The sequence below is a fragment of the Periophthalmus magnuspinnatus genome, chromosome 24 (assembly GCF_009829125.3).
Source record: "Periophthalmus magnuspinnatus isolate fPerMag1 chromosome 24, fPerMag1.2.pri, whole genome shotgun sequence".
Lineage (NCBI taxonomy): Eukaryota > Metazoa > Chordata > Actinopteri > Gobiiformes > Gobiidae > Periophthalmus > Periophthalmus magnuspinnatus.
This window is the reverse complement of record NC_047149.1, coordinates 19,941,338-19,961,611: the sequence shown is the minus strand read 5'-3', so window position 1 is coordinate 19,961,611 and position 20,274 is coordinate 19,941,338. Positions and strand designations below refer to the sequence as shown.

At 41.1% G+C, this 20,274-nt stretch overlaps 1 protein-coding gene across 1 annotated transcript; it reads right to left on the bottom strand.

The window, feature by feature from the left end:
• Positions 1-9,552: 9,552 nt before the first annotated feature.
• On the bottom strand, positions 9,553-18,745 carry flrt2 (fibronectin leucine rich transmembrane protein 2). The gene is made up of 2 exons (XM_033991060.2): positions 18,198-18,745; positions 9,553-15,699 (listed from the first exon to the last, which is right to left on the bottom strand). Exon 2 carries the CDS (start codon positions 15,277-15,279, stop codon positions 13,303-13,305), a length of 1,977 nt encoding a protein of 658 aa, XP_033846951.1. The 5' UTR covers positions 15,280-15,699; positions 18,198-18,745; the 3' UTR covers positions 9,553-13,302.
• Between the last annotated feature and the right edge of the window lie 1,529 nt (positions 18,746-20,274).

Sequence of the window (20,274 nt, the reverse complement as noted above, 5' to 3'; positions counted from 1 at the left end):
GTGGTACAATATAGAGCTGTGTGGATTTAAGGTTCACAGCGTGCTCCAGAGACCAGTGCACAGACAGTCTCAGCACGACATAAGGCCTGGTGCTTCTGATGGTTGTTACTGTACTACAACAACTAACTCTTGCAGCATACAACAAGTGCTTCATCTAAAGTTGTTTGTTGGCAGTTTTTTATATGAATGATATGACTTATGAATACAGATTTGCAGCGGCAGCCAAAGTTCTATAGCATTTCAAATACGCAGTGTTTATACTAGACCCAGATCAACTGTGGGCTTGAAATAACTGTAGTTTGTGAACTTGTAATCGGTCATGAGTACAGTAAAATATGTGGGCAGATATGTTTACAAAATACTTTCAAACAGAGGCAGTATTTGCAGTATATTTCAGTTCAAAGTCATGCAGTGGTGAAAGAAGTAATCAGTTTTGTAAAAGTAAAAGTACAGATACCGTAGCAAAAATATACTCAAGTAAAACTAAAACTGTCACATGAAAATCTACTTAGGTAAAAGTATTAAAATACCTGTTTAAAAATGTACTTCATGAATAAAACGTAAAAGTATTTTAGGTCTTAGAAGGCTTCAAATGCAGTGATTTTGATAAAGATTTGTGCTGAATTTTATCAACAAAAACTTTTAAATTGATAGTTATTTTTTCTAGCTGTTTTTATCAGTATATTTTTGTTTACTCAATCTATGAACGTATTAAAAATAAACCCCTCTGGCTTTTCAGCAGGTCTCAAACAATAATTTAAAAAAATACTTTTAGCCCTGTAGTATCTGCTTTCTACTTCACTACATTTCTGAAGTAAAATCTGAAGTACAGATGCCTAAAATTTGTACTTATTTTCACTTTACTACTTTTTCTTTGTTTCTCTTACTCTCACTGAAAGTATGTTTAAAACTTTAACATAAAATATCTGTAAAAATCCATAACAATTGCCAATAGAACTAAATAAACCAAGTAATTAATGTTTAGTGAAAAGACCAATGTTCTGTCCTTTGTTTGGCCTCTGACAGCGCCCCCTGGAGTCATAGAGCAAAACATGTGTTTACTGTGTGCAGTGGTTCACATAATGTTCAGCCAACTCCAGCCATTGTGCTAATCTTTACCAACTACAGGCTACAAAATAAGGAAAACAATCTGCTTTACCTTCAGTTTAAGCATTTCACTGAGTCCATCTTTGAGACGTCTCAACACTTTTCTCAGTAAAAAAAAAGAAAAAAACTTGAATATTGCATAATGGAGGATCTAGATACTTACAGGCCCATATTACACTATTAAAGTCATCACAAAAATACTTGGAGTAGTGTTTTGTTCCATTTAACACAAAAATCCTGCAGTTCTTCTCTCAAAAATAAAACACCCTGTTGCACCTTGTGATGTCATGTAGTAATACAAAAACTGCTCCACTGTGTTTTTAAACTCCACACACCTTTACTTGAATCATTTGGATCATTTCAGCCCTAGAAATGACAGTCTCTGCTAAACAAAATGCAAAAGGTAATTTACCACTTCATGACATCACAAGGTGGAACAGAGCATTTTGAGCTTTGGAGATGTAAACAGATTAATAATAAAGAGTTACTCAAACATGTGTGAATGAAATAAAACACAACTCCAGGTATGTTTTTGATGAGGTAACATTATTATAACATGGCTTAAAGCTCTGAAGAGTTGGTTAATATAGGACTTTTAAAGAAGAAGATACTTTACATCTATGAGCCATTTCCGTGTGGCCTGGAATCCAAATCTTTCAAAGAACTGCAAGCATATAAACAGAAGCTGGCGGAGATAGGGGGTAAGTCCACAGGAATTGCCTTGAACACATGATTACTCAAATACACATGAATCAATTTGAAACCCACAATGAGGGAAAAAGTTCATAAAGTTGATTTGACATAATAAAACACAAACGCAGGACAGTTTTAGCTGCGTTGCCAGAGCTGGAGCCCATGGTGCCAGCGGTTGCAGGTCTCTGGGAGTGCGTTGCATCACACTGTTTACAGCGGGACATAGGTTTATTGTGTTGACACCTGTAAATGCCTTCTAGCCCGAGGAGAAGTGGAGCCTAGCACAGCGCACTTTACAGGGAGAACTCATTTTGTCAGCAATTAGGCCCATACAGCCGGGAGAGTCTTTATGAAAGTAGTAAACAGGATCGGGCAATAACTGTGCGGGTATTGTGGTGGGGAGCTCTGAGGTTTTCTGAAAAGTACACACGTTTCAGTGGAGTTCGCTTTACTGGAGGAAAATTGGGTGAAGAGTGAAATTTGAAATACAAATGCTGACATAAATGCCTTTTAGTAATACGGCATTTTGAGGTATGTAAGGCGCAGTTTGCTAGAAGATATGGCGCTGAGATGCAGGGCGGTGAGAAAAGTTTGGGTGTTCTTTAAGCCAGAGGTATAAAGTATAAATAATGTTGCTGTATCATACCCACCAAAACAAAGTAGGCTGCGTATCCTATAGTTTTACAAAGTTATACGCTGTAGATTCCATTGTATAAGTTTCGTTTTTTTAAGCAAGGGGTGTTTCTTTAAAATTTCATATGCTTCTATAAGGTAAAAATGCATGAATTATAGCTTTTACTGAAAAAAAATGCTTGAAAAATCATTGTTGTTGATGTTGTCATTTGGGGTTTTGGTTCTCAAGACAATTTTCCATTAATAAAAGCAGAATGAGCTTTACTTAGACACGAGTCTCTCATTTGGGTTGCCAGTTCCGATGACTAAAACCAGCTGGAACTAACCCTGACGGGGCATTTATTAGCTATTACAACTATTAGGACGATTTATCACGTTAAGACAGATTGCTGTAGTTGGGGACAATTCAATGTTAACTGAACAAAATAACACTGGACAGTTTTGTTTTGTTGCTATTTTGAATTTGACTGCAAAAACGGTCTTGGCTTTTCCGCTTTCAAGGGACTCAAAGCGCTTTACATCAAGGAAACTATTCACATTTTCATATACCAGTGTACGCAGACACTGGAGGCGAGGGGGTGAAGCGTCTTGCCCAAGGACACAATGACAGCATTCATCTGTGGGAGATGGAATTGTGGCGACAACCTGTAGGTCAGTGGATGAGACCGCTCAACCATTGATGTATATGCCGAGAGTGGGATTTGAACCGCCAACCTTCAGATCAGAGGAGAAACACTTTATCATCCAAGTTTCTGTCGCCCACGTGCATTTTTCCATCTCAAAGTTTCAGGTTTGTTCATTGCTGTAACCGTCTCCTCTGTCGAATGCTAAAATTTTATCTTATTTTCCTTTTGTTTAATTGTGATGTAATTCCAACGCGGACAAGGTGACCCCAAATTGTTTTAGACGGTCCTGACATAACGTTTGAAGCGTTCGGCGTTAGCGGGAAAGGGCATAAACCAGTGACCCGTTCTGACACGCCCAGTGCACTGTGGACCTGGGCCGTTAGCAAGTGTTAATTAAAGGTTTCAAAGGCCAATGTAATACGGGAATAACAGGATTAAAATCGAAATTATAATTATAGGATTTTTGGAATTTTTATTTGCCATTCACAATTGTAAAAAAATAAAAATAAAATGTAATCTAATACTAAAAATGTTTAATTAAACGTTGAGATTTGCTTCAGTTGCTTTGTCTTGACTCTCAAAATAACAAAATGCAGAAAATTGGGAAAGCGTGATGTGAAAAAGAGGTGAATTTTGATCATTTTACATATGCACTATGGAACTTTTCACTTTTTAGTAACTTTTCAACCTTCCTCTACCTGCTTACCTCCATGCATATCACTGTTTTGCCTGAAATGTTCCACTGCATGGCATTAAACACGCTCAGAAAACACAAGCTCTTACTGTCTCTCCACAGATCTGACCATGAACCTGCTTATCAGATTTACAACTTAAATGTCATATTGCAAAAGTAGGGGGTCCATTCACCAGAAAAATTGCATAGTATGTTATAATTTGCGCATTTTAAATCTCAATATCCATCTAAAACAAATCCACTGGCTTCCATGATAGAAAACTGCGGCGCAAAATGGGAGCTGACGTCGCCACAACAAAGCGCCGTCACGCTAGCAATTAGTGGATTTATTTTTTTTTTGTATTTGTGCCAAAATGACTACGCAACGCTGCCGAATCCTACACATATCAACCCCGATTGACGCCATATTGTCAATCGGGGTTGACTGACAATATGGCGTCTTGAAAATAAGCGATTAAAGAAGGCTTGAACGTGCACGAATCACTCCAAAACAACTTCGAGAGGGTAAAAGCAAAGAACAACTATAACTTACGCTAAAAACTATGGTTAAATGCGCTGTACCGTTGATTTAGCGTCATAGATCTGCTTTAAATCCAATGACCATTTTGTGAGCTTTTTCCTTTCATACATTTTGTTTGTCGGACTGCATTTAGCTGTACAGCCTATTCCAGCAAACAAGAGACAGCGAGATGAGAGCGTTCTTTCTCTTCTCCACTGTCCAATCAAGGTTTGCATTCACATATCTGCACATCTTTGTACGGCGGGTAGATCGGTAATCATGATCACAAGCCGCTCGCTAACTACGACCGCGTGACCCAGTTTACAGTTTAGAAATACAAACTCATGAAAGATAATATGTTCTCCAGTTTGATTTTTTTTTTTTTTTTTTGCTAGAAAAGAAGACTCATTGTTCTGGTTTTATTATAACCAGCTGGGTATAAATCTTGTCCTGTTTAAATCCAGGCTCAAACGGTTCTGTTTAGCTGTGCATGTGACTGAAAGGTTTTTATTCCGCACGCTTTTCTTTCAATGTTAATTTCACGATGATTATTTATGTTTTGACTTGTTCGTATTGTGATTTTTGAGCATTGTCAATCGTGCTGTACAAATAAACTCGCCTTACCTTGCGTTGCCTTCTTTGTCTAGCGACCACACCGGTTTCCATGACATCACACAGTTTGTAATAGGCGTTTTTATGACTTCTCCTGCGCACAGCGGCTGATGGGACGGCATTAAACTCTGATCACAAAGTGGAGCTGTGGAGAATCTTGTACCGAGCGTAAAACTAAATGTTCTTTTGGCTGTGCGAGATTAGAACAGGGCCGCTCAGAGCCAAAACCTGCTGCAGAACAATTCAAAGACAGAATTCACACATTTCATCAGTGAGGCCATATGCGCTCCTGAACACGGCTTGTTGTAAACCGAATGACTTCACAAAACGCTCCAACAGACCCGAGCCAGAAAGCACTGATGCAGCATGATTTTAACTGTTTAACTGTAGCGTCGACGCTTTCAAGACAACTCTTACAGACTTGCGGGGACGTACTTCTGTGTGCGTGTGCCAGATTTGCTCAAATGTGCCAAAATCAATTAAAATATCTGCTTTTATTATAACTGTACTAGTGCTCATTTTGATTTGCCTGGGATGTGCCACAGCGTAGTATTAAACGCCTTTAATTCCACGGGGATTAGCAGGTTATGTTACAGGTCAGATCTCAGGACGGTAGACCCTAGTCCCAGCAAGATTTCATGTTTTTTTTTCATGTATTTTTGTACAATAAAAATAAATGCATGATAGATAAGCTTAATAACATACTGGAACACTGTCTTCATTCATAAAGTTAAGAGACAAAGTGTGCGAACGTTGACCACTTTGTGTGCTGTGGGGGGACTGTAGAGGAAGTGTCTGGGGAGTGGGAAGTCTGACACGCACTATGAATGTGTAGTAAATCTAAAATTCATTTGTACATTTTCTCATTTCTGGAAAACAATGGGCACAACATCATTTAAAGTGTCCATATTACTTTTTTTTCCTCATCTATGTTATAACGTAGTTCCCTCATCAAAACATGCCTGAAGAGTTTTTTAAATGTCATCCATGCATGTTTGAGTATTTTTGTAATCTCTCCCGTGCCCTATTCGAACCCTCCTTACAGTTAGCAGTACAAGCCTGTGCAAGGATCCGCCCACAAGCCTTTTCCCACACGACAATTCTCCATAAATATACAAAAACATGACACAGCAACTTAACAAACCTGATGTGATGTGCAGTAGTTTGATTAGCTGATTGTGTTGTGATAGTGCTCTGAAGGGGGAGTGACTTAGCAAAGTAATCACATCTGCACTGAGATAAGCAGAAGGTGGAGCTCAGAGCAGAAAAGTTACATAAAGCTCTTTTAACGCTGTTTGATATCGACTACAGTGGTCCCTCGTTTATCGCGGGGGTCACGTTCTAAGAATAACCCGTAATAGGCGAAATCCGCAAATTAGTCAGCTTTATTTTTACAATTATTCTATGTCTATGTCTTGCAGCTGTAAAACCCCTCACCACACACTTTATACACTTTTCTCACACAGGCATTAACATTTTCTCACATTTAAACTCTCTCAAAGTTCAAACCTTCGTAGGCGCCTTTGTCGGTGCAGAACGTTTCATCGACATTGTGGGTTTTGTCTTGCAAACATACAGCACTTCAGAGTCACACTGCGATTGAACGTTTATGTAAATTTGGCTGAACGCATTCTGTACTGTACAGGAGACACGGCGCGGAGGAGACTGATGGACAATGGTCTACAGTCCCTCAGCCAATCAGGACGCAGAACACGATGCACGTTCATACACTGTAAAAAAGCATGTAAAATTGCACGAGACCGGAAAAAGTGAACCGCGTTATAGCGAGGGACAACTGCATAACGAATATCTCAATGTTTTTTGCATGACCCCATTGACAATATTTAGACAACACTATGGAAGTCAATCGGTATTTAGAAGATCACATGGAAAGTTTCTGTTCTTTTTGTTTTTTGCCAGGTCTTTTGCTGTTGCTTTTTGCTCTTTGGCATTTAAATTTGAAATATACATTTTTAGATATGCCGCTCACCTCTAATTATATATAAAACATACCCAATGGTGCAAATACAGTCAGTTTAACATCCCAGCTACTGAAGTTTACTCTGTTTACTCTGCTAATAAAAGGCCATTGTACATGTTTAAGTGCGAGCTGTAAAAGTTAAGTACTGGAAAATTGTCAACAGTAAAGTCAAACATGGACAGAGCCACAGCCAACTGTTCAAACCTTAAGTTGGGATTCGGGAATGTTTTGATGATTTATACCTCTATAGAAAGTGCCAGAACTTAATGTGCTGACCGCTCCATAGAATTCCTTTCATAACCAACGATAATTGTACGAAAAACAATATGATCTTATATGGCAAAACAGGCGCCATACCGGTTCTGCATTTGTGGCTTTTTGTTGAATTGAATTAGTCAATTTTGCAACTCTGGGATGTGGTCAACCCAAGAGAGAGAGGAGAGAGTTGGACTTATTACAATACAAGGATTTGCAAAAATAACTTAATTTTGTTTTTGTTTGCCAAAGGAGTAGAACGAGAGAGAGAGTTTCTTGGATTTTCCCCTAACTCTTGGCTAAGCTGCGGTGGCTACGGTAACATATCTCAAGCATCCTGTCTCGAAATAAGAGGATAGCTTAACATGGTGTGGTATAGCAGAAATCTGTGACCCAGAATTACCAGCGTCTGACCCAAAATAGCTTTAGCGAGGCCCTGTTTCTGTCCGCGCTCTTCCCCTTTAGACAGCAGAACGGCTTAGGCTAGCACTTACACCGAGAGATCGTGTAACTGCTTCCAATCGGGTGTTTTCTGGCAAATAAAAAGTGATCGCTTAAATCCAATGGCTCTTTTATTGTCAAAAAGCTTCACTTAAGTATTTACAGTTTGTGCAAAAACATTTAAAGGTTTCAAGGACTTTACATTGTAAGTTCAACCTCAAGGCACATACATGGAACAACATCAACATATTTCGTCATGAGAACAGAAATTTAACTTTGGTTCCTAGGACAGGTCTTGAGCGTGGATGGCTAACACTGCGACGATGTGAGACGATGAACATTTGCCCATTTTACATGCAGCGTACATTCCCAGCTCACTGTAAATCAATGGATCTGACAAATAATGACTTGACAAACAAAAAACATGAAACCCCAGAAGCAATGCGTGATTATGAATCTAATACAGTACATAGAAAACAAGATTCCTGTCTATTTGCAGTGCAGGATTTGCCTTGTAGGAAGAAATGCACGGTGTTCAAAGGCATTACGATGACAAAAACTCATTTAAAACCACTTTTGTTTTGTCTGAAATGACCTTTCAGCGATTAAACATAATATGGGATTCAATGAGCTTAGCTGGAAATTTTGTCTCGGCACCCTGAAACGGTAATCAACAGTTGCTCGCAGTGCCTTTGTAAAATGTAATCCATTGGTTACGGCTCCGTAGCCACATTCTCACATCAAGCAAAATGAAAAAAATAATAATATACACTGCAAAACATCCCCAGCTCCACTCTTTGCTGCTTGATTCATTAGCTATGCACCGCTAAAGGTTCTGGTACCACGGATGAACAGTCTTGCTAGCTACTGCGTGTCGCGTTTGTGTTGTCGTTTCTCGTTAATACTGTTGTCGAAGAAGTGTGCTTCCCGTGCAGCGTTCCTCGTAGCGCTCAATTTATTTATAATGCTACTCCGTTCTTCTCTGATCATCCTCCTGCATAAAAGGTAAGGCAAGTGTCGATTACACATTCACAGACGAGCGGGGGGGACGATATCGGGTATCGCGATCACGCCGACTTGATTTCTTCGCTCGAACTTCAAACTGGGATGAAGCGAAAGTCAAATAATGCTAAAATGTTCAAGTGTTTTCTGATATAACATAGGTCGCTGTCTGCTGAAGCGCTATAAAATTATGAATAGCCCCCCCCCCATGGTGAACCGCTAGCTGTGGGCTAAGCTTCATGATTGCTAAGCAGCGTGATCAAAGATAGGTCTATCAAACCTACTGTGTCTCCGTGGACAGTGCATGCGTCAGGTAAGCTGATATGTGGATATTAGTAAGAAAGGTCAAATGAAAGGTGGAGATGCTTTGATAACCACAGAAGTTTTAAATAATATTAAGGCCAACATGGTCAAAATAATATCTGAAGATGAAATCGAACCAGAGCAGTGTTGACACAGCTAGAAATGTTGACGTAAAAGTCGTCGTAGTGGGATCTCTTATGGATAAAACTATGTAAGATTCATGGAAGTGTGGTATTTTTACTATGCGAAGTGGTCACATCCTAAACGAAATGATACGAGGACAGCGATTATGTAAATTTCGAAAGAATGGCTCATTTTGACTCTCTATAGTCCTGAATACAACACCGCACTCAGCACTTTGCATTTGAATATATACGTTCATGTTATTTTTTGCTTCATTCACCTTATACACGTTAGCGTCAACCAAAAATACGAATAGTTCTAATGCGCGTTGTTCAAAAAGTCCTTCCGTGATATTACGTGATGCTAAAATCAGTGTCAACTCATTCGAATACCAAAAAATACAAATACAAATTACATAAATAGAAGCAAACAGGCTCTGTGCACGGCAACACAGTAGCTAGCTCACTGCGTCTCAAAGCTAACACTTTTATTATAGGCTAATAGAAAAATAGAAAATAAACAACCTGTTAATTCAAATTACGTAAAATAAAGACTACCCACATGTTTTTAAATGAGGAGCAGTTCAGTTTGTGGGATTGTTTTAATATTTATTATGCCTCAAAACTAGCATTAGCTTTAGCATGGATACACAAACATCTCTCTTATTTTCAGTGACATCTGTCCGCAGCTCCCTGTCCTGCCGCATGTTGAATTATTTATAAATTTTAGTGTAACTTGGCAAAAACCTCAGAGATACAAGTGGACAGGAAGTGGTGATGCTAACAGTGAGGTTGCTGCGATGTTGCGTACAGAGCCAAATGGATGTTTTTGAGTGGTTGAATAGTTAAAATTGTGTTGAAAATTACATTCTACTGTCTATAAAATGTTTTTTTTTTTTTTTTTTTAATATCATCATGCTATTGAAATAGGTGTCACGCATTATCTTTAGCGAATTTTAAGTTTTTGTTTAGCTTTAGCACCATTCTTAAGCTCTGTCTAGTGCACTCTGCAAATATAAGCTAACCGGTTTATAATTTGTCGGTTGTCAATCTTTAGTATGATCAACGCACTCCTCCCAGCCACACTGAAATCTGTCACTTTTACATTTGCGGTTTGATGTGAAAAAATATCCCATTTAGTTTGTAGGACTTAAAAGCGCTGCGAGGTGCTTTGTTCAATTTTTAAAACGTCAAAAATGTACCTGCTCAACTTTATCAATGTTACAAAAGCTTTCAAGATTACGCAAGACGGAGCGAGAGTGAGAAAAAGTCTGGCAGCTAAAAAGTAGTCCGAAAAAACGCTAATGGATGTGAAAGCCTCTCTTCAAGGCCGAGGCTGCAGCTGTGGAGGCGTGGGCTTCGTTTAAATTTAAACTAGCCCCGCATGATTTTGATCTAATGCAACGCTAGAATTACAGTTAGGGCTGCCACTTCAGATAGCACTACTACAGGAAAACTCGAGTCCGTCTTCCACGTGTTTTTGCAGTTTTTTGCCCTAGTTTCGAGCTGATAAGGTGTTCTCCACAGTGCCAGCAGCTGACTCTCCGAAATAGTTAACGTGATCCCGCTCCCACTGTGAGATTCATGCAACTGAGTGAAAATAAGGTCATCATATTTTCTGCCTTTTTTGGTTGGGGATTATGAGGGGGTAGGCAGTGTTAGCGGTGGGAAATCTTTACGCTGGGCCCCTCAACGTAAAGTCTTGTCAAATCGAATAAAGCCGACTTAAGACGTGCAAAATGAAGACCTCAAAGTCAGTGGTGGAAGAAGTGCTCGATTTTGTTGCTTAAGTCAAAATACAGATGCCAAAGCAAAAAAAAAAAAAAAAAAATGTGATTAAGTAAAAGTATTAAAGTACCTCTTTAAAAATGCATTTAAAGAGTATTTCGTGCAGATTTTGAGGTCTTAAAAGGCTTCAAATGTAGTGATTTTGATAAAGATTTGTGCTGAATTGTATTGTATTCATATATATTTTTTTATATTTTATTTGTATATTTATGTTTGCTCAAATTTTCAGCAGGTCTCAAACAATATTAATAAAAAAAAATGTAGTGGAGTAGAAGTACAAATATATACTCTCAAATGTACCGAAAACTAAGAAGTATCCACTTTTAAATGTATTAAAAGTACAGACACCTACATTTTTACTTAAGTACTGTACTTTCCTACTGTACTTCACTACTTTTTCTTATATTCGTTGTGTTTCACCACTGCTCAAAGTACAACCTCATCAGGCAAAAAGGAAAATCAAGGTTTAAATCGAGGCCAGTCAGAGTTAGGACAAAGGAACTGGGGTATCTCTAATGCCATTCTATATTTCTGTAATACTGTATTTTTTATCATATATTTGTTTGAACTTTGAAATTTTAGTATCACGACAACACCAGAGATTAAAACTCCCAATTCTATGCAACATTATGAGCATGTTTGCCTTGGTATAAGGAGTTAATGCTTTAAAATGCTTTGAATATTAAGTGTATCTTTCTGTTTTGATATGGAAGAAGCATATGCATCTCTTTTAGTGAATATTTAAATGCTGTTTTCATTTAATAATATTGAGTTGAAAGCAAAAACAGCATAAAAACGACGTAATATTTGTGATGATTTTGATTTTGATGATGTCCATTCATTGCTTTGATACAAAACCGCTCCGTATTCTTCGTATCTACCTTACTCTAGTGGTGAAAGAGTTTTAGAAGCATTCATGCACAGATTATGGCAGACAGTATGGGGAAAGGGACGTGAGCTGGTGCATTGAGCAGACAAAACTATAGCCTGAATGGACGCGACACTTTTATAAATGGAGACAAAAGCATAAACGATGAGACATTAGATGAGCTGCTCCGTCAAGATTACGCTCTGTGCTTTGTAAGGACCAGGGGCGGAGTGTAATCTCTTTGTTGTAATTTGCCAATTTATCAAAAAGTCTAATGAACGCTGGGACAAGGTTGAAATAAGTGGGTGTATAATTAGCGGTTAGTGTGAGCCATCAGAAAATGAATCACATTACTTCCTGCCTTCACACAAGCCTCTCTCATAACACTCAAGAAAAATCTATATTATTTGACTGCCAAACAGGAAACACTGGTTAGCTTCAAATGATTCCACATTATTAAGGAGAGACACTGCAGGTGAAGAAGGAATACGTTTTTAATTTAAAGGTATAAAGCATGGGGATTGAATTAAAATAAAATAAAAACATCTTAATTTGCAGATTAGACAATGTTGTTATTTCCTCATGAATGTGTATATGAGCAAACAGATAAAAAAAAGGGGAAAAAAGAAAGTTTTGCCTGTAGCGTCTCGCCTTAAAATGATCTATGAGCCTTTCTACTGTGTCTCCTGCACAGTCCCACACACACAGAAAAACTGAGGGAAGCTGCCCCCTTGTGGCCTCACTTGTCATAACAGGGAGATGCAGCATAAGGAAGCAGAACAAATTAGGGAATTTCTTCAAAAGGATTTGCGAGCGTCAGCACATTCACACTGCTCATTACAGACAAAAAGCCTTTGTTGCTTTTTAGGCTCGTGTTAATAACTGAACCTGGTCATGTTACTGCTCATTAGACAAAAAGGAATGTGCAGACACTGACACACCACAGACGAGCACATGCCTCTGTTCAGTAGCGTCGCAGCTAAGCCCACCTTTACGCTGAGAATCAGTGTGACAAAGATGCTTTTAGTGTTAAAGCACTTCTGGGAAATCTCATCCCAGGGTTTTTCACCAGCGCTGATGACACAACCTCCCACATGCGAGTAGTACCACCGCTGTTCATTTCCTGCCTTGCTTCCATTAATAAGAAAGTGCACTTCAACTCTGCTTTTACAACTTACCACCAGCAAAACCAGTACTATATATCCACAGTGCTTTAATCAGCCATGTTTTGATTTGCCCTGTGCTGTGTTACTACTGTGGGGCTGTATCGAGAGCGATTACAGTTTCTAAAAACACAAATAGGCCATATTTTTGCTTCTGTGGTTAGCAAAAAATCCCAGCCCTCTCTGCATCCAGCTCAACAACTCTGACAGCATTTGTAAGAAGCTACACCCAGGGTGCCGTGATTGTACAGATTCATGTTCATGTACAGTACTGACCATTAGAACAACTCTCAAAACTCTGCTGGTTATAAAAAGAACAAACGCTTTTTCTAAGAATAAAAAAGATAGCAGAGAATCCCACATTTTTATCCACAGTATAAATTACATTGTAGACAGAACTTGGAAATATATATAGTACAGTTTAATTTGACTAAATTTTATGCTTGTAGTCTACACAAATAGTGTGCATGTGTAATTATGCAAGTGTTCCTTGGTATACTGTACTATTCGCAGCATCACGTGTGACAGAACTCTGTACTGGGCACATTGCTGCTTTTGCAGTAGGCTATGCTGTTGTTACTCAGGTGACAGTCTCTAAATCCAATGCCACCATTGGGAGTATAGATGGGCTGAATTCGGAAATCGCCCTTCAACAGCTGTTCATTGTTCAGTGCCACTATCTGGAAACTGGTCTCAGTCATCTCCAAAATGGAGTTATCCTTCTTGGTCCCAGCCTCGCAGTAATCGTCTTTTCTCCGGCCTCGGTTGTATTTCCATTTGGTGGAAGATGACCGGCTCTTCCTGTGCATGTGCCAGCAGAACAAGCTGAGCAGTGTGATCAGAACGATAAGCACCGCCCCTCCAATGATCCCTGCCAAAAGCAGCGTGGAGTTGAGGCTGTCCTGAGAGGGCTGGCCTGAGTCAGGCTTAGAAGTGGTGGACTTAGTCCTGGCCTCAGAGCAGATAGTGTCCTCTCCGGGCCGGTAGGAGTTTAGTGAGTCCAGAACATGCACACAGATCCGGTAGACAGAGCGTGGCTCCAGGTTAGAAAGGCTAATGTGCCGGCGGTCACCGCTTACTGTCCGCTCTTGCATTCCTTCACTCATTTGACTCTGGCCCCTTTTGACCCATGTGACCTTGTAAGCTGTGACTGTGAAGTAGGAAGCCCAGCTCACCTCGATGTTAGTGGAGTTCACCACATGGAAGGAGATCTGCAGGGGGTCCTCATAGGGGGGCAGGGGCCCAGAGGGGTTGTGATAGATGGGAGGGAGGGGGGGTGACGGGGAGTCAAAGTAGTATGGGAGGGAGGTGGTGATGAGGGTGGAGATCATGGTGGTGACAGGGGCAGTGGTGGGGGGAGGAGGGGGTGTGGACCGCAGAGTGGGCCAGACCGGCTGCTCTTTATCAATGGGACACTCAATAATCTCCAAAGTGAGCTCTCTGATGGCCATGCCGCGTACTTTGTCCGGACTCTGGCAGGTGAAGCCTCGGGCATTTACGAAGGAGGGTAGGGCCTTGAGCCACACCACCACCCACTTAACAGAACAGTCACATCTCCAGGGGTTGTTCCGCACCATGAGCTGTCGAAGGCGGGACAGTCCATCAAACACGCCCTGCGTCAGAGTCTGCAGCTGGTTACTGGAGATGTCCAGTTTTTCCAGCTTACTGAGGTCAGCGAAGGCGGCCACAGGGATCTGGTTTATCTGGTTCTCCTGCAGGCTGAGTTTGACCAATGACAGTGAGGGGAGGAGGGGAGGGGGGAATGTGAGGGAGTTGCGGGCTAGGGCCAGTTCACGGAGGTTGGTCAGGTCATGAAAGGTCCCTGGTGCAATGCCCTCATCTGTCAAGAGGTTCCCATCCAGCAGGAGGCGCTGTAATCGTGTCACATTCTGAAAGGCCTCCTCTGCAATGACAGCGATCCGGTTTTCATCCAATCGCAGTTCCTGTAGGTCCTCGGGAAGGCCAATGGGAACACTGCTTAAGTGGTTCTTTGTGAGGAAGAGTAGTTTTAAACTAACTGCCTCCCTGAAGGCTCCCTCCTCCACCCCCACAGTGGAGATGGAATTATCGTCAAGATGCAACTCCTCCAACCGAGTCAGCTGGGCCAGGGCTGCTCTGGAGATAGTCTGGATATTGTTCTCTTGAAGGTGCAGTACTTTAGTGTTTTTGGGTAGGTTCACAGGAAACTCATCCAGCTGGTTGCCGTACAAATAAACAGTTTCTACTGAGGCCAGATTGTGAAGCTCCACAGGAAAGCCAGCATTGTTGATCTGGTTGTTGTGAAGGAAGAGGATCTTGTAGCCCTCCTCGATCCCCAGAGGCACTGAGGTCAAGCTGCGATCATTGCAGTACACATACTGTTTGTCACAGCGGCACTCCACCGGGCACGAGGCACCGGGACCAAACTGCAGTTGGAGGCTTATAATAACAGTCAACCAAAAATGCAAGAACGAAGCCCAACCTTTATTCCACGGTCCAGCCAGAAACTCCATAGTGGAAAAACACAACAGCAGAAGTAGAACCAATAAAAAGGAACTTGGATGGATTCAAACAAATAAACTTCAAAAAGGAAATGGTGTATATATCCCCAAAAAAATAAGAGCCAAAATGTCCAAGAATTTGGTAATGATGCCGTTAGCTGGGAAAAGAGCAGGAAACAGTGGGAGTAATCCTGTAAAAGCTAGTCCTCAGCTGAAGAGCGACGCGCTCATTAGTGGTGGCCAGTCTGTGGACTGACTCCATCCATGCTGAGACATCAGACCATAGCAGGACCGTTCACGGCTGCACCACGCAGAGCTTAGTCAGGGCCAATTTGGAGGCTGGCTGTAGAGGGCCGCTCCGGGCTCCTGTCACACACGGCTGGGCCCTGACCAGCCCACAGTCCGAGGGGGGTGACATTTGGGTCCCGAGTCCTGTGGGAAAATAACACAAGAGATTAGGACTCCCAGAGGTGGCATGTTTCTCAGCAGAGAGAGGCCCCTCTTTCTTCTCCGGATTGTTATTCACATACAAACATCCACACTGTTTTCTTTCCTTCACTTTTCATCTTTCTTTCTAAACCAGGCAGAATGTCACAAAGCCCGGCGTTCAGAACTCAGCTCAAATCATTCAGTGCTTATTAAAAAATAAAGTCAAAACTGATAAATATTCAGAACAGCTCTGGCACATCCGGTTTCACAGACATAAAGAAGCCTTTTATCCCTTTCGCTCGACCAGGGGAATAGAGAACTGCAAGGGCACACACATGGATTCAGTAACGCCAATGTCAGCCACAGTGAATATATTATGAAATGCACTCAGTATTTTGTCTGATTTAAAAGAGTTAAAATGAACTATATTACTGAACCTCTTTAGAGTTCTAAGTTTTATTTTCTTTTGTTATGTCTGATTGATTGCCTGTACATTCTGACAAACCCGTGATACCGAGTTAAGAGAAATAACTTGTAAAACCCTGCCTGAGGGTGTAAAGCCTCGTGCATTTCTGTTTACCATACTTAAGCACTACCTATAGAAGCCCGGCGTACGGATGAAAACACTTGACTTGTTGTCCGTGCTGCAGTGAAGGTTGTGGGCTGAGCTGCACAAGCAAACACACAAGTGCTTACAGTAAACACAGGTTATGTGTTCCTGGTGGCCCATGGAGAAGCTACTTATTATACACAGCCACCCACCGTCATAATTGTTAGGATTTATAGCCACGAGGGTAAAACAAATATATAATAGTGATAATTAGGTAAGATTTATGATTAGATTAGCAATTTATGGTTTAAAAGGAGGATTATGTTTAAAGTACACATTGTATAGCCTACATATCCAGGAGCATTGAGAGAAGACTGAAATAGCCAATGAACTGCTAAGCTAGAACAAGAACCCCATGAATCCTAAACATATGTGCAGAAGTCTAAACTATATATAGGCTTAGCAAGTTTTATATATAATTGACCTGATTGAAACTGGAAATGTTTGCATAAAATATGAAATAATCCAAATGGCTGCAGCCTTTGCACGGTATCAAATGTGATTTTTCTTGATTGTGGTTTAGATTTTAAATGTCCTCGTAGGTAGAAAGCAAAACATGGAAGACAAAGTGGGCAGATATCGAAGCAGCCGTAATAAGCAACTCCTCCTGTCCGTGGAGTGACATACACAGGCTGTCAAATGAAATTGGATTGAAAAATAATTTAGTCCCTTCACCTACTGTAAATGATCAATACGAGCTATTTTTCAACGTGCAGAGCTTCTTACCAAAGCACAAGGCCACGGGATTAAAGTAGACCAAGAGATCCATTATTTCAAGTTTTATGACCCATCACGTTTTTTCTCGATACACATGATTGAAAGATACTGGTTGTCATCCGCGCTTTCTGTCTAACTCAAGCTCCACCCTGAGTCAATGCTGGATGGCACACATTACGGAGAAGAACTGTGGGTTGAATATAAAGCACTGTAACAGCCGTGAGTGGTGTCCTGGAGGATTTGTCAAGACAAGACTTCATAAAATAGAAATTCCTGATGCTATGCCTAATTTTCAATGCATTTTTAACCACGGGTGCTAAATATTGCATGGCTGAGAGCGAGCAAACTCAAGCAAATGCATGTATTTGCCTTAAGACTGCTTCTTAAAATTCCCTGTGCTGTTTGTTGACAAAATGGAGCCTGCCTATGAGCTCTTTATAGCAGTGATGGGGAAACAATGCTTTGACACACATCCGTGATCTACTTTTCCAAATTGAAAGCGCTCAATTTAATCAAATAGGCTCTGGGCGGAATGAGTATGATGTGATGAAATCTCCAGCCGTGGCAGCAGAAGGCAGGAGCAGCATCAAGTCTATTCCACATCTATGTAAATAAATATCACAAAAAACATCTAAATGATATGGAAAAATGCCATTCTGTGAAGTTACTAGTAGCTGGAGACCATGGAGACAAATAAATGAGCATAGACAGATCAAACGCACTTCTTTTTCTTTTTCTTTTCTTTAGATTTCCAGTTGAGGGAGCACAGTTCCTTGGCGAGGAGATGAACGCTGTGATATGTGGCCAGGACAATCGGATTAGAAGTGGGTTTAGCGTCAGAAAACGTAATTAAAAGTTTCAAATGGATGTGGTATTTAAGAGGCGATAAGAGGCGGATCAGGTACGGGCTTCAAAGGCTACCCAGAGTGTTTGTGTTCATTTGAATGCGTAATTTCAAAGAGAGACTAAAAACCGTGCAGTGAATTCACAGCGCAAGACACAGAGAGGTCCGTTTCTCTCCAAAGTAAGAGCCAACATGTTGTTTTGTGCCTTGTGCCTCCTCCTTAATCAGTAAAAAAGCAAGATTTTCTACGCGTAATTGTGAAATGTGTCTTTTTTTCTACAAATGCCAAACTTTCCTGTAAATTTCCCCCACCAAAATTGTTGCATTTACCTTGAACGAGCCTTTATCCATCACAAACCCCGCTACCGTTCAACTTTTCTCTCTCCGCGTCTGTGTCCTTCATACGGTCTCTCTGCGTAAAACCACGTAAAGGTCCGCACGGGAACGCCGCTGCTTCGAGCCGAAAAGAAGAAGCAAAACCCCGGCGAGTCCACAGAAAGGCATTATTCCACAATTAAATCCTCGCGTTGTGCCATTTTACGCACGGTTATGTCCATTGTTTTGAGTTGTTTTGTAGCTCCGTAGACGTGTCCCTCCGCTTGAACTTTACTCAAGCTTGTGCGCAGTGGGCGAAGAGCGGCAGCTGGTGGATCAAAGAGCCCGCTTCTCCTCTCCTCTGCCCGGACACAGCAGCACCACCACCAGCAGTAGCAGCAACAGCAGCAGCAGCCGGGGAAGTGGAACCCGTCGCCCGGTCCATACTAACTACTGCGCAACGCGGAGGGCAAAACTTGTCTTTGGATTCTTGCTTTACGCTGCGCAGTTGTTTTCTCAGATGAGTCCAGTTGATAGTGCGACGTGTGCGCGCTGCTCACCTCTTCCCTCCTCTCTCTCTCTCTCTCTCTGCCTCTCTCTCTCTTTCGCTCCTGCCCCCGTCCCATCTGCCCTCCCTCCTCGCAGTGTAAGTCGCTCTCCTCCAGCAGTGTGCTCTCTGACGGCTTAAGCCACACATCCTCAGTCCGCGCTAAATAGTTCGTCTCTCACAAACACTTTATCCCTGCGTGTCATTTGCCTGCCCCTATACTTAGCTACTCTGTCACTATTTGCATTTTAATCACAAAAATCCTCCAATTGGGTTTGAAGTCACATTCTTCAATGAATATCACGACAGGAATTCCTTTTTTATTATTATTCCACAAGGCACATATCCGTCCTTCTGCGTGTCATTACAGAGCCCACATTCTGAGGGAGTGGAGCTTCATTTCCCATTTAACGTTGCGTTAATTACAGCGGGATAATTGGAGCCACCCTCCTCCACTCCTCTACTTTCTCCCGGTGTGGTGGAGCGTTCAGACGCACGCTGACAGCCCCACGTCACTTCTTCTGGCTCCACAGCCGCGTGCTCCTGATTCAGCAGACACACGCACGCACGGACACGCACAGTGTCGCGCACTCTCAGTCCTGTGCTGCCTTTACGCATGCGTAAAACAGCTGACTTTGTAATGACTTGGTGTTTTGAGTAAAGCTGTCCAGTCTACAAATAAGTAAGTTACAGTTCCCTGTAGAAACTGGTTTGGTGGAGAATCTTCATCAATAGTTTGGTGCATATTTTAACGATGCTTTCAGGGAATACTGGATTTCAGTCACTTTGATTGAGCCTGAAACATTTCTCTGCATAAAAAAGAATTAAAGATTGTGGATATAAAAAGAAGACAAAAATTTTTTCTCTGTAATCTTGTCTGAATAAATTTGCTACAACTATATGTACAATTATGTTTATACATTGTGCCATTTTATGAAATATTTAATGCCCTTCAACACCAATCCATTTCCTGCACACACTGATAACACAGTATAGGCTTAAAAATGCATTTAATTGTACATTAAACCATATCCTTATACCATTATGGTTTGGAGGGGGAAAAAACATGAGGATTACAACATATATTGACTGGTAAATCCAGAATGGCATATTTCTGTATTTTTTCTATACAGATTGATATCAGTCTTGTCAAAGGAGCTCATTGGTCACCTATGATTTACAAATAAAATCACATTTATGTCACCTCAGATGAACAGTTTAGTGCTTCGCTCAAAGATTCAGCAGAAATCCGTGATGTTTCTCAGCCCTGTGTGATATTTGTTATTCTTTATTGCATGTCCCTGATTGGCTAATTCACCCATCAATCACACCCATTTGAAAACAGGAGATTCACCGGTGACCAGACCCACATTTTAAAGTGTTGAAGAAGTGCGCAGTCTGGATCCCAGGCAACTACATACGGAGACTAATTCTAAAAAGCAAGTGCCACAGTAATCATTACAAAAGTTTCAAAGAAGATGTATAGACTGCAAATGATGTTTATGGCTATATACATCTTAACTTTACCTTTGAACGCTTCACTTG